We start from the raw sequence: 15,833 nt of genomic DNA, 5'->3' as shown, positions 1-15,833 counted from the left end.
AAGTATGTGTGTGTGTCATTTTACCAATGAGGAGTATTTATGTACATACTATAATAAATGACTTTCAGTGACTGACCCATACTGATTTTCAATTACTCAAGAAAAAAAAATAGAGCTTCTTGTAAGCATGCCTTTCACTCCCAAAGGTTGTGTTAAGAAATGTGAGCTTAACACAGTGGGGCGTAATGGTAAATTGTATTCAGATATTCCCTGAAACCCCATAGCAACATAGCTTCCCTGCACTACTGCAGTGCAGCTCTACTGTGGTTCGTAGGCTGAGGGTAAAGTCACTGGTGTGAACCCTTTCTTTGTCACTCTCTCTCTTTCTGTATGGCAGGTAGTCAACAAAGGACTGAACCGAGCCAGCGCTGCATTCTCACAATGCTGCTAGAATGTTATAATAACGTTACTGTGCAGCACCGGTGTCCTGCTGTAAAGCGGCTTGTGGAGGGGAGGCACACTGAGCCAGCTTGGCCAAATTCAAACATGGAGCACAATTTGTGTGAAAAGAATTTTCTCCCCGCATCACAGGAGATTTAAACTGTGTATTAATGTTTGCTTATTCATAAGCTCATAATGTTTATCAAACTATCAGATAATTTTTTTAAAGGGATAGTTGACCCAAAAATTTAAATTCTGTCATGATTTAAGCACCCTCATGATAAGGATGTGAGCTGCTTTACTCTGTTGAACACAAACAAAGATATTTTGATGAATGATGGTAGGCGCGCAGTTTATTTTATCCATATTATTCGTTTTTCCTACTATGGAAGTCAATGGTTACCCATTAACTGTGTACTTGCCATCATTTATTTGTTTAGTATTTGTTTTTCTTACTACGGAAGTCAGTGGGTACAATCAACTGTGTGTTTATCATAATTTATCAAAATATCGTCATTTTTGTTCAACAGAATAAAGAAACTTGTACAGGTTTACAATAACATGTGAATGTGTAAATGACAGAATTTTTATTTTTGGGTAAACTATCCTTTTAAAGGATTAGTTCATTTTCTTTAAAATCCAGATAATTTACTCACCACCATGTTATCCAAAATGTTGATGTCTTTCTTTGTTCAGTCGAGAAGAAATTATGTTTTTAAGAAAACATACCAGGATTTTTTTTCATTAAATTGACTTTAATGGACCCCAACACTTAATAGTTTTAATGCAGTTTAAAATTGCAGTTTCACATGACTCTAAACGATCTCAAACGAGGCATAAGGGTCTTATCTAGCAAAACGATTGTCATTTTTGGCAAGAAAAATAAAAAATATGCACTTTTAAACCACAACTTCTCTTCTTCCTCTGGCTGTGTGACGAGCCAGCGTGACCTCACGTAATTGCATAATGACGTTGAAAGGTCATGTGTTACATATGTGAAACGCACATTTGCGGATCATTTTAAACAATTAACTGACACAAACACATTAATTAGTATCATTCCATATACAACAATGTCGGAACGGTCCTCTTTCTCCACACTTAAAAACACTGGGGCGTAGTTTCGCAAACGTCATCCGTGACCTCTTGACGTGATGACGTATTACGTAACGTCGTGCTGGCGTGTCACACAGCCAGAGGAAGACGAGAAGTTGTGGTTTAAAAGTGTACATTTTTTATTCTTCTTGCCAAAAATGAGAATCGCTTTGCTAGATAAGACCCTTATGCCTCGTTTGGGATCAGTCCATTGAAACTGCAATTTTAAACTGCATTAAAACTGTTAAGTGTTGGGGTCCATTAAAGTTCATTAAAATTAAACAAATCCTGTAATGTTTTCCTCAAAAAACATAATTTCTTCTCGACCGAACAAAGAAAGACATCAACTTTTTGGATGACATGGTGGTGAGTAAATTATCTGGATTTTTTTAAAGAAAATTGACTAATCCTTTAAGATGTTCTACATTACATTCACACGGGGCGAAAGCGTTAACGCTTGACGGAAGGCTTGTCTGAAGCGTGGCCAATGACCAATCACAGTGGCCACAACACATGCTCCGGTCTTCCATAAGCGTAACTGGCTGGCTCTGCCTAGGTTATTTGCATAAGGCGATCTGATTGGCTGACGCACACGTTGCCGCTCTAAAGTTGAGAAATGTTCAACTTCTGCCACAAGGAACGGCACTGACGCGGCACCGACAGATCCACAATTCAGTTCGGTAACGCATAACATCACCCATTAAAAGTGAACGCTTACGCCCCGTGTGAATGTACCGTTGGAGTAGTGTTATATTGCACACCACTTTTAAAGGGATAGTTCACCTCTCATGTTGTTTTAAACCCGCATAAATTTATTTGTTTGATAAACATGAAGGAAGATAATTTGAGAAATGTTTGTAACCAAACATTTAGGTTTGTGGACCCCATTCACTTCCATAGTAGGAAAAAATAATATGGAAGTAAATGGGGTCTACGAACGGTTTGGTTACAAACATTTCTCAAAAATATCTTCCTTTGAACAAAGATTTATACAAGTTCGTAACAACATTAGAGTGAGTGAATGATGACAGAATTTTCATTTTTGGGTGAACTATCACTTTAAATATGTGAATTAACCGTTCAAATAAGCATAATAATATTAAAAACAAAAACTGCTGCTTGATCAAATCTGTGGCTTAAATTGAATGGGACAAGTTGTGCATCGTATAATAATACTTTAGAGTTTAAAAGAACCATTAACCCCAATTATGAGCAATAGTAACAGTGATGCTTGCCTTATCAAGCACCACTAATAAAATGTTCAATTCTCTAGACTCTCTCTACCTTAAGATTCATTGTGCATGTGATTAACCTAGTAAAATTGGTACCAACAAAGTGCCCTTCTTAGGTCCACTGGGTCCTTATGTGAAATAATCAAAATGTAGTAACGCAGTATGTGAATAAAAGCTTGAAAAGCTGACCTGGTGAACTAGGAGCTCCGCCACCTCCACGTGGTTGTTGAGTGCAGCAAGGTGAAGCGCAGTGTAACCGTCGTCTTTCTTCTCATCCACTATCCATGGCCGGGGCAGTTTGGACAACAGTACACGCATGGCACTGCAAAACAAAAATGATACAAAAATAATTTATAAGATTTACATATAAATGAGAACAGTAAGTAGGATAGCTTCTAGTGATGTTGTTAGCGCTGGACTTCAGGGTTTTATCCACAAAAAAACTGATTATATTATGAAAGGTGGTCTCTACCATCAGAAGCATCTGGAAGGGTGAGATCAAAAAGTTAAAGCAACTTTTATAAAGAAATTACGAATATAAACACTGTGCTTCTCTTGAATAATGTGCATCATTTAACTCACAATGAGAATAGGAATGCGCATTAGGAAACTAAACAGTCACAGGGGTCACATTATCCAAACATTCATTCATCTTGTCACCTCTGACGTGAAGAAAAGGTATTTGAATACTTAATGTAGACCTCAACTGGCTGTTCGAAGGACTCCCTCCAGAAAATATGCAGGGTTACAGTTTTTAAATATATTAAATATATGTAGTGTTGGTGCGTGCTAAGAGAAAAGATGTAATTTCAGAGAAGAGCTGGATTTGTGGCATTCTCTGGTGTGCTCCTTTTTGCTGCAGGGTGGATTTTGGTAAACCCCAAAATGCTCTCTAGTTTCTTAGATAGGGGAGAGTATACAGCAATAGAGACGAGTGTTGGCAGCTCTGTACACACTTGGAGTGCATGCTGTACAGCAAAACACTTGTACTGCAGTGCACACGCTGGTTATATCTTTACACCTGCACTGCAAGTCTTTAAGTCTTTGAGTTTCGGACACTACTATTAAGGTCTACATATGACTGCTCATCTGACGTATGGTTTTCAGTCATACTGAAAAAATCCTCAATTGACTTTAAAAATTGTGTATGCGTTTAAGAAATTATCAATTCAAAATTGCATCGTGACAGAAATCATTGCAATAAAGAATACCCAAGATCCTCCTGCTGCATCAAGATGTTAAACAAGAACCGATGCACCCTGGACAGAAGACAGTCTGGGAATTGTGCCCCCTTGTGTTGGCAACAGTTTGGTGGCTCAGTGACAATAAGGCACTGGCATTTTGAGTGGTGAGCCCATTCAGAAGCAGTACAGATTGACAAACGGGCTGTCACACCCATAGAAATGGGCAGGCATTATTGTGAATGCAGCTTGCTGGCACTACTGCATTGCAGTCAACGTTTTTGTTGAGAAGTTCGAAGAAAACAAAAAAATATGCTGCACACACCCCCTATAATTCATTCTTGGAAATGATTTGCTCTACTCTAAAGAAAACTGTGAAGATGCATGGCTTCTCAATGCTGGCGAACTTTTCTTTGGCCCGTTATTGACTTGCAGGGAGTGTGGGTGAGGCGATCGCCATATAAAAAAAGAAAAACAGCATGGCTCAGAGGGAAAGGGAGGCTGAGCCGACAGTGTTAACACCCTAATGAAAAATGGGGGTGAATGTAGTACTGGAGGAAATGGGGAAAGACAAAAGGAGAAAAGAGGTGAAGGAGAAGCACAATGAATCTGGGTCACCCTGTGAGATACGAAGATCCCTCAGGAGCGCACCATCGAGGCCTGTTGTCTTTTGTAGCCACATGGTAATTTGTCATGGGCCTGGAGCTCACTGTAATTGAGAAAAGCTTTTGCTAGCTTACTGTAAAAGAGGCTGTTTGTGAAAGCAAAACTGATCACTTTAAAAGGCAGAATGAAGTAATTTTATGTACAGCCTGATGATTAACTAGTTCTCCGAAATCTGATTAGAAAAGTTGTTTAGAGAAATTTCTGATATCATCAATAAATACTTTATAAGGCTTATACAAATGAAAACATGGCATGTGACTGTGATACACTGTCCTTAAGTTTAGCCATGTCAAGCAAAGAATCAAAAAATAGCCAACCCATTAAAAGAATGGATAAGAAATAAGAAAGGGTGAAATTAGAATAAGTAAATAAAATGATTAAGAATAATAAAAAAAGAGCCAATCTGAAGCCTAGGATGGTTGCAAAATAAAAGCAAGTTTATGAATCCAGCTTGCATAATGCCCTATTTTAAAGGGACGTTCTGCTATCTTTTCTTTATTTGATGGATGAATGTAAACCTGTAATAAAATTAGCATAAAAAGTGTTCGGTTACGTAGGTTGTTAGTGAGAAGTCTCTATTAACGATGACGCGAAAGCTGTTTTGAAGCAATAAAAGCAAAGAGAAATGGAGAAAGAAAGGATCGCAGAACATTTAACAAACCTTCAGCTGCTTTCCCTCAACGATACATCGTTCTCATAGAAATTATCCGAGTCAACGAGGGACCCGACGGCACAGTAATATATCCATGACCTAATTATCTAATACCGTTTCTTGAGGCATACTGATAAAAACTCAGCTTTTTCAAATCTAAAATATTGCCGTGTTCACATGGCAAGAAATTACATGACTCATATGCCTTAAAAATGAAAGGCAACAAAAAGAGAAACAGTATACCATAATATTAAATGTTGAAGGTGCTTAAACAAAACATACAGCTGCTATATAACCAGTGAAAATAAATAAAACGCAGAACATCCGACTACACAAAAAACATTAATCTATGGTTATTTGTAAATTTGAACATCAGTCTAAAAAAGTGTCCAAAAAAACAATAAGAATAATTTTGTGTGGTGAAAGAACGGTCTGTGACTCAGAGCTTTGATTGGTGGCTGACTCTCACTCACTTAGGGGAATGGTACACATCGCTGAAATATATCACTGCTGTAAATCGCAGCCCTTAAATCACTCCAAACTGTTTACCAGAGGTGGGCAAATTCAATACACCAAAGCAGCTCAGCTGGTGTTCATGCCCGCCAGATACAACTAGCAAAGCATGCCTAGACAAACAAGAAAGCAGACAGATGGGTGGAATGGGGCTCTCTCTGGAAAAGCTAGTCTAGTAAGCTTGTATTAAGGATACAGTTGGGTGTACTTGAAAACAGATGCCCATTAAACGCAGTATAATGCATTGCTGACAAGCTTATTTACTGATTTGTGAATGGAACATGAAGCACATTTATAATGCATGTGTGAATTTTGCAAAGGAAGTGGTGTAATGTTACATAGTTAGGGTACATAAAAAACACGCTTAAGGCCGGAGTGTGGACAATTTTTGGACGTAGCCTACGTGAGGGTCTGCATACAGTGCCCGTGACGCAATTGCCGTCATCAGAAGAGTGTGCACCGAATGTACGCACACGTCGGATTTTTGAGACCATGCATACAGTTTACACATAGAGGAAAATGTAGTATTTAGCCCAGAAGGTGCGTTGCAATTTCCCGCAAGGCGCATGCGTTTAACATCTGCATACAAATACGAGTCAAATGAACTATGCTTCGCAAGGCTGTGTGTTCGTTCACGTCAAAAACTGACTATACTCCGGGCTTAAAGGATTAGTCCATTTTCTTAAAAGAAAAATCCAGATAATTTACTCACCACCATGCCATCCAAAATGTTGATGTCTTTCTTTTGTACAGTAGAGAAGAAATTATGTTTTTTGAGGAAAACATTGCAGGATTTTTCTAATTTTAATAGAACCCAACATTTAATACTTAACTCAACACATAACGGTTTTTTTCAACGCAGTTTCAAAGGACTGTGGACGATCCCAAGCGGGGCATGGGGGTCTTGTCTAGCGAAACGATTGTCATTTTTGACAATAAAAATGACAAATATACACTTTTAAAGCACAACTTCTCGTCTAGATCTGGTCGTGATGTGCTAGCGTGACCCGACGCAATAGGTCATCACGTCAAGAGGTCACAGAGGACGAACGCGAAACTCCGCTCTAGTGTTTACATGTGTTGAGAAAGAGGACCGTTCCGACGTTGTTGTATGTCAACTGATACTAATTAATGTCTTTGTGTCAGTTTATTGTTTACAATGGTCCGCAAATGTGCGTTTTATAATTTTCATAGTGTTATACCTTATGGCAGTTATTTGTGTTATTTCTATGCTTTTCCATATACAGAATAAACCTTGAAAATTTTAAATGATGTTAAACAAATCAAGAAATGTTGGTATAATGAAGGTATAATGCCACAATGCTGAATGCTAGCCGAAAGTGCAGATGCTATCTGAACTACTAGGCCATCACTGTTCAACCTCTCCATTACATGTCAGTCAGAAACATCAACCTCCGAATGACAGTATGGGTTTCTATGGCAACCATGAATTAATTATGCAACCATTTTGGGCTCGGGCAGGGCAAGATTAAATCTGCAAACTGTATTCCTGGAGATGTTTTTGGCAAAATCTAAGACTGTGGAATAAATGTTAATGTTTTACTAAGATCAGAGAGAATGGGAGGTGTAAATATTACCAATTAAACCAGTGTCTGAATACACCAAACCAAATAAGTACTCTAAATAGAATTGAACCAACATATATGCATGTCAAGACCATATAGGTTTATTTTGTGTATAAAATTACATATATTATTGTTTATATCTTTAAATATGGCAAAATGATAAAAGCTTGTGTTTATACGTTCTCATGAAGAATTCAGTGTGTACTGAGAATTTCATTTTACAACATACTGTTAATACAACTTTTGTGCTGTCATAAACCTTGTCACATAGTCGACGGAGACAAGTGAGCCATTAACATGGGTCAGTATTAGGGAATTAAAATCATGTAGTTGTACTATTTCACTGTTAGTCATGTTATTATTATTAAAATAAATAAATAAATAAAAACTGAGTTTGTTGTGTGTGTGTGTCATGTGTGTGTGTGTCTGGGGCGCCACCATAGACATAAAAAAAAGATGGACGTAGTGTCTGTGACATCACCCATAACATTATGAAGATTGTTTTTTGAAGCTAGTAGGCGGTGCCTGCCGTCGCCATCTTGTCCGCACGTCACCGTGCATCACTCGCGTATATATATATATATATATATATATATATATATATATATATATATATATATATATATATATATATATATATATACGAAAATGGGTAAAGAGATGGGACGTGGGTGAAGCTGCCTAGCTCGACTCTAGCGACAGCAGTGGCTGTTTAACTGTCCCTCAAGTGGCCACACCCTTAATTATGCAGAACTTAAGGCTTAATATATATTAAACTGATTAAACGGAACAAAAATATTCACCACCCTTACAGTTGTCATGAAGGGCAAAAATAGCTATAAAGAGCAAAAACAATTTTGTACCAGGCTGTAAATATATATATTTTTTGCTCTAAAGTTGGGGATTTTAACATGGGAAAATTAATCTATGGGAATTGACTTCCTTTTGGACCCAGCCTCTTGCGGCCAGTCGATGAATTGCAGTTTAAATCACTTCCGTATTGGCTTCATCAGAGAGATCAGAAGTGCACGATAGTATCAGAGGGGGCTATAGTTCACTCATTTATTTATTTGTTTAATGTTTAATCATTTATGACAAGCCACTTGATTGGTGGTTAAAAAAGAAGCTGATTTACTCTAAGGGCAGCACTGCCATGACCACAACCTTCTTAAAACTGATGCCATTAATCAGAGAGAGGTATAAAGCACAGGAGCTCTAAAATTTCTGCGTGCCAGGGAGCGGGAACAACACTCTCATTGGTTTTAAACCCCTGCATGCCTAACAACCTCTCTAGTGCAAGGAAATGACAGAGCTGTGGTAGTACAAGCTCATGTGCGAGGAAGAGTCCGAGTCACGTGCATTACAAGTTCAGGTCCATGCCACATGCATTCAGGTCCAAGCAAGAGTCCAAGACACGTGCATTACAAGTCCAGGTGCATGCCAGAAGAAATCTGCGCACATTACAAGTTCTCTCGCGCAAAGTGAAGCCCACAAACCCTCTTATGCGAGAAAAATGATGATTAAAATAATAACTAAAGGCCAAGTTTCCCATGAAAGCCCGCTATTGGCCATATGTCTGACTATCATCTATACAGGATAGTATAGTTTATCGGCACACACCTACTACATATAACTGATTCACACAGTGTGGGTGGATAAAGTCCTCTCACTATCTGCTCAAATAAATGCAGATTCATTAATGAGTGAAATTGAAGGCTTGTGTGTATTCTGTGCATCTCTGCTGTCTGATACACTAAAGACTTAATTAACACAAGTCTTTCATTAAAAGAAGATAAACAGAACTGTGAACGAAACTTTCTGAGTAATGAGAAAAAGTTATTATTTGCTTTGTATCTCATTGCCGCAATAAGGTGAACAAATAAATTGATTTAGCACTATTTGATAAAAATGAATCCAGTGACTTCGTTTATCATTAAACTATTCCAAGTCTAACTTGCTGTACCCACCTCCCTATCTGCTACTCTAATAATTGCTCAGCTATGTTTTTCTATTACAACACTGACTAAATCAAATATTGGTTCGGAGTCATGACTTATCCAACCCCTAGAACAAGTTCAAGCTCAATGATTGGGTGAAAAGAAGTTTGACTTGTGTCAGCTTTTGTCCTTGGATAGACTGGCATGATTGCTTACCATCCTTCACCCTAGTGGAGGTGGACATATTAGCGAAAGGTTCACATGCGCATTGTCCGAATTGTTTTCTGATTAAAGCCACCTCTGATTTGTTAATTTTGTTTGTTGTATGATGATGTGATCTAACTACTTTCAATTTTAAGTGAATTCCTCATCACGCTAAAACTGGGATTGTGTGACGTTAGATTAAGGGCACGGTTTACGTAAGCGTTGCCGCGCTACTGGCCTGACAGTTAAAACGCGTCTTGATCTTGGCCTTGTAGCTGGAGGTCGAAGGCTATTGCCCTTGCTCTGCACATTTGAAACCCTGGCTCGCTCTAGCCCGGCAGCGCAAAGGCTGCTATTGGCCAGGAGCTGAGAAACTGGCTGCCACAGGCTTCCCCCGACAGCACTCAGGTCTGCCCTTCCATAAATCACTTTTATGCTGTCTGCCGCTCAGCAGCTTTACCCTCTTCATGATGAAATGCTTAAAGGACTGAGGAACGAGGGAGAGAAAAACCGAGCAACAAAAACATGGTGGATGATACTTATAACCAAGTGTACAGAGTATAAAAGATGTTTATTTAGGCTGTACCTAATGCTGTCAAATGGCATTATATAATCCTGAACAAACAATGAGTCCTAAAAGTATCCATCTACCTTTTTGTTGCTGTACGATGTCAAATACGAAATCAAATCTGGCTCCCCAGACAGGTCTGTTGTTTGTAATCAATCGCACCTAGACTAACAAACCGCGCCAAAATTAATCAGAGACAAAAAACATTTAAAAAGTCATTTGTCTTTTTCCACAAACCCTGTGGCCCATAGTAATTAAAAGCCCTACTTAAAACTCAATACTTATCACTATTCAGCCATTTGTACCCTCTCCAGTCAGGTACTGATTGATGAGATCTCTTGTTACAGAGGTACCTAAACTCAGCACCGACGAGACAAATGTCAAAACTATGGAGAAGTAAGCACAAGTGGTTCACGCAAGCAAACCAGTGATTGTCAGAGTAAAGCAAAAAGTTCTCAGATCATTGTTAAAAAAGCCTAACTGAGCCAGTGAACTTCAGTAGCAAATCTAAGCATGTTTGATTTTTCAGGTAATTAAAATATTAGAAATATTTTACAACAAAACAATACTAGGGATGCAAATTTTAGACAGAAAATGGTTAAACTTCATTGCATATGTTCATGAGGTTGGTTTTAAAAACAGTTTGTTTGCATTGTAAGGTTTAAGCAGGGTTCTTGCAGGTTTCAGCAAGTTAATTTTAAGACCTTTTTAAGACCTTTTAAGACCATTATGAGTAAAATTTAAGACCAACACGACACATTACTAGAAGCATTCAAATGATCTCAGAAATTCTTAAAACGTTCTATTTTTATTGATTCAGTTATAGAAAAATATAAAATGAACGCAGTTTTAAAACAGATAATCAAAATACATGGAAATACATTATGCTTAACTCTATTAGACCGCGAGTGTTGGCGCCGACAAATTTTACCCATAGCCCTTTAGGAAGAGACTTCTGACAATGGAAGCCCAAAAATGGCTCATAGTGAGCCATTGAAATACATTGAGTTAGGGGCAAAGAGCTGTGATTTTTCATAATTAATAGTCAAGAAATGCATTGATTTACAATATTTATACATCACACTAAAATGTGTAAGTAGTATTTTTATAAAATTCTATCAACAATGTTTTTTGACAAATAAAATTCACTAATATTAGATCAGTTAGTATGGTCAGCTGCTGGTTTGTGCCTAGTTTTACACTGCCTCATACAACTTTAAAGCTTTAAAATGCATCACACTCTGTAGTACGTAAGCTTATAGGGGAGGTTTCCCAGACAGGGATAAGAGCTTTCCAAACTTGAAAACAATTTGCACTGACATATCTTAAAATACATCAAAATGCACACAAGTAATGGTTTTAGTAAGGCATGTTTATTCAAACTAGTTATATATGTCATAATTAAACTAAGACCTAGTCCTGGTTTAAGCTAATCCCTGCCCGGGAAACCACCCCATAATGTTTAATGTACAACTGTGTATATATCTTGTGCCTGTTTATAAATATACAAAGAACAAAAGATCACTTTCAATTATTATTAATCCCTAAAAGCATTAATATATGCATTTTATTAATAAAAGTTTTTAATAAATTAATGTATTGCATTTAATTGAATACAGAATCACAGAGCCAAAAAAAAAACACTCCACCCATACGTTTTATGCATAAATATGCACTATATACTGCCATCAGGTTTAATAGCCTCTCTAATTACACAATAACGGATGAATCTGCATTAAGAAAATGAAATTTACCATTAAAAGGCTGTTTGATGTGTGCTGCTAACGTTATCCACTAAGACCGTTTCTCAATCCGAAGGCTGTAGCCTCCGAAGGGTCGCATTTCTTATTTCAGAAATGGTCTTATTTCAGAATATTTACTTTGAAATTAACTTTAAAATATTGATTATTATTCTTAGTTAATCGTTAATTGTTGTAATATGCTTATGACTTGCGAATGTAATGCTCAGTTAACTTAAATAAACCAGGCGATGCCGTATGGAGCAGCCTGCCTATGCGAAAGGGCTCTGATCTACCGCTGTTCATTTAACCGTAACTCTTGAAGCATTTGCGCAATCAAAACGTTTGAATTGTTCCTAAAAGACAATTGCACTTTTTTGAAATATATGGTTTATTACGGTACTTTCTTACTTTCCGTCTGTCAATCGCTGATGTTTGTGGAGAGCTGAAGGGAAAGCGTGTTAGGTTCAAGTGCATCGCAGCAAAGAGCAATATTAAAGTCTAAAATATAAAACTGTGACACGCTATAAAACGTTGACACGCTGTTGGTGGCTCGTGACTCGACGGCCCGACTGTTTAAGTTGATTTTCAATAAAGCAGCATTGATTTTTGTTCGCTTCTGTGTCCTCTATGTTTCAGAACCTGGCAAATGCTCAGGTAAGCCACGGGCTTATAAATTACCCCGAAAAAGATTTTTGCTTATACAAAACTAAGTTTAAGGATTGTTTCTCGCCAAACCCACAGTAAACAGTCAGATCACAACACCTGAAATATAGCTTATGGCACGATTTGCGTGGATTATGACAAAGGGCGGAACATTTCTTTTTAGAGACCCACCATCATACACTTTCTGCCTCCGCCACTGATTAAGTTAGTTCTTCAGTGTTTTAAATTACTATTTTATATTCTGCGGACAACGCTTTTTGGGAATGAAAAGAGGTAAGAAATTTAAGACTTGGGTAAATTAAATTTAAGACCTGGGATAAAAATCTGGGTGTTTTTAAGACTTTTTAAGGCCTTAAATTTAACATTCTGAATTTTAGACTTTTTAAGACTTTTTAAGACCCCGCTGGAACCCTGTTAAGGTTAAATGTGCTATATAAATAAAATAAATTAAAAGCATTAGTCTCTAGGGCGCTATTTTAACGATCTAAGCGCATTGTCTAAAGCGCACAATCTAAACAGGCGTGTCCGAACCCACTTTTCCTAATTTAACGATGAGAAAAATGGTTTATGCGCAAAGCGCACGGCCTAAAAGGGTTGTTCCTATTCTCCTAATGAGTAATGGGTGTGATTTGTGCGTAACGTGCAATAAACCAATAAGAGTCTCAGCTCTCATGCCCTTTAAAAGCCAGTTGTGCCTGGCGCCATGCCTAATCCTTATTTAGAAAGCGGAATTTGTAAACTGAAAAACTAAGCAGAGGAAGAAGACCACCAGTTCAAGATTAATGTTATGAATGAATGACTGAATAGATTTTATTTCGAACATGTAATAAAAAGAGTAAAACAAAACAAACAATCATAATAATAATATTAATAATTATACTTTTTTTCCACTTTTTTCTATTTTAAAATGGAAAACAAGAAAACAATTTTTACTTACACATGTCCGAAAAGGAGTAGGAAGAAGCATAAGCTTATTTAATCGTACCCCCTCTCCACTACTTTTTAATTGAAAACCGGTTGGCCGGCATTGATATTAATCAATTGTGTTGTTTTTATTTGTATTGAAATTATAATTTTTTGGATTGAAACCTTTAAAAGCCGTTTTCTTTCAGTCATGGAAGTAAAAATAGCAGGCTTTTAATTACTGTAAATGTATTAATATCCCACATAATCATTGTAATCTCATAAAATAATTGACAAAAGATAAAGAATTTACAAACGTGAGGAGAGCCGTTTCAGCGCTCGAACAGCGCCGTGAGTTTTTAAAGCATTACTTAAAAAGGTTCTCATCTCATCATATCCACAGGTACAGAGTCATCATACCCAATACATCCGTGGGGTAGCATTTAAAAAAACATTTAAAAACAGATGCATTTGTTTAAAGCAAAGCATTTATTTACTTACCAGGCTACAGGTGAAGCAGCTCTTTAAGCCTTCTAACGTCTCATAATTGGTCCTCATTTATGTCCAAGAGACTTAATAATAATCCTTTACATTTTAATCCTTTAATTTTTCATATTTAAAAGCTTTTTTGTGCTGCTGCGCATCCATGTGTGTGATAAACAAACCCGCGTTGTCGTCCTGTTTATAGCCGCATATTACTAACACTCTCTTTAACTCTTTCCCCGCCAGCATTTTTTATGATTTTCACAAAATTTTAATGCCTTCCAGAAAATGCTTCTTTTTAAACATATAAACATACAATATAAGAAATAAAAGGACAGACCCTCTGCTTTCAAACAAAAAAATCCGTTTCATCCTACCTTCATGTGTTCTGTTTTTATCATCTCTCAAATATGTGTAGGTTTCATCAAAACACCACATTTTGAGCAAAAAGCTGAGATAATTCCATTTTTGTGAAGGACTTTTGATAGAGATCAGATGCACAGCGATCTTTAAAACATACACGGATATACAGCTGTTTGCCCTGGGGCAATACTTTCGGGTTTTATAAGTTGTGGATAATAGCGGTATTGCAGATTGACGAGATAACTCGTCAAAGGCGGGGAAAGAGTTAAATAGCAAAAACAATATTGCCATAGACGTTAGACTAGGTTTTTGTTGGTCAATGGCGTTATCTATTTTAGTTGCCTCAAAATAGCAACGCGCCAACAATCGCCTGAACACACCTCGTTTTCAGACCAGAACACCCAAGCAACGTGGCGCTAAACGTGAAAATGATAATTGCGCTGGGTTGAAACTAGCAATAGACACTTTCATCGCGCATTGCGCCGGGTGTATTATAGGGCCCTTAAAGTTTCAGTTTAAGTATTTAACCTTAAAACATTTTACATTTAGCTCACTACTTCAAGAAGGTCACAGACCAGTGTTTACTAGGCAAAAAGCAAATTAAATCAATTAAAAACTTGCTTTCCTATAGTTTCTCTAGTCTGTAGCAACATGTAGAAAGTAGATTTATCTTTAAGCCTGGAGAACAGTCTGTTTTTTATGTGCAAGTAAATGTACGCACGCGGTCAAACGCACAGCCTTGCAAAGTATAGCTTATTTGACTCGTACATGTACACCAGATGTTTGACGCATGCGCATTGCAACAAAATGCAGTGCATCTCCTGGGCTACATACTCATAAAATGTAAGTGGACTCTTGCAAACGCATAAAAAGTGGACTATTCTTCGGCCTACTGTCTTTCTCACAATCTAAAACAACAAATCATTTCATGGTGATCCTTAAAATGGCCAACTTAAGGATGGGTAAGACAAAACGCATTATTCCACTATGTAATGCAAAACCACTTGCCTTCAGCTGCAAGACAAAAAGCAGTAAAACAAAGTCATTGATTAGTGGCTGATTAATTTCACTGATTGATAACCGTCTAAGTAAACATTCAACAATTTATGACTGAAAGGCAGGAAATTAGATGGTATATTTTCCACGGTATATATGCAAGGCATGTTGTCCTCTGTCCTACAGTAAGAGGAATCTCACTCAGGAGAGTACTGACGTGAAAAAAAGAGCTGACCAGACCAATAGATCACCTCACTAATGAGCCATTAGATATTCACTCCTATGAGCACATCCATTCACTTCACATATATCAAAATGATTTCGGTGATTGCTAAGCTTGTCATCCTCTCACTATTTAAATGTTAAAAATTGCAGCATCGTCTAAAGATTGTTAATTTTTTATTTCGGTGGCGGGATGAGTTTCTGTGAAGATTAATCTTCCCTAGGTCCTTGGTTGTTGAATAGCTAAATCACAAAAAGCTAATATTTACATCCCCTTGAACTGTAAAACGCAGCTTCTTCAATGGCTCTGTCTGGCTACGGTTTGGGCCTCAAGCATATGCATTACTTAGCAGGGTGCATTACACCTGGCAAATAGTCAATTACCATAAGACCCATAAATATAGAGCTTTTGGATGCCAATACATTAGACTGACTGCAAACACATG

The 15,833-nt window shown here is 37.4% G+C and overlaps 1 protein-coding gene across 4 annotated transcripts in view; it reads right to left on the bottom strand.

Moving 5' to 3' along the window:
• The window catches only part of mib1 (MIB E3 ubiquitin protein ligase 1), a 64,350-nt gene that overhangs the window by 14,831 nt on the left and 33,686 nt on the right, over nt 1–15,833 (bottom strand). For all 4 annotated transcript variants that reach the window (XM_055202763.2, XM_055202761.2, XM_055202762.2 and 1 more), the window contains exon 13: nt 2,898–3,030. In XM_055202763.2, the coding sequence (XP_055058738.1) occupies nt 2,898–3,030 (133 nt within the window). The remainder of the gene's footprint in view (nt 1–2,897; nt 3,031–15,833) is intronic.

The sequence above is a fragment of the Misgurnus anguillicaudatus genome, chromosome 2, assembly GCF_027580225.2.
Source record: "Misgurnus anguillicaudatus chromosome 2, ASM2758022v2, whole genome shotgun sequence".
Lineage (NCBI taxonomy): Eukaryota > Metazoa > Chordata > Actinopteri > Cypriniformes > Cobitidae > Misgurnus > Misgurnus anguillicaudatus.
Note: the sequence above shows the minus strand (reverse complement) of the source record. Positions and strands in the feature narration are given on the sequence as shown.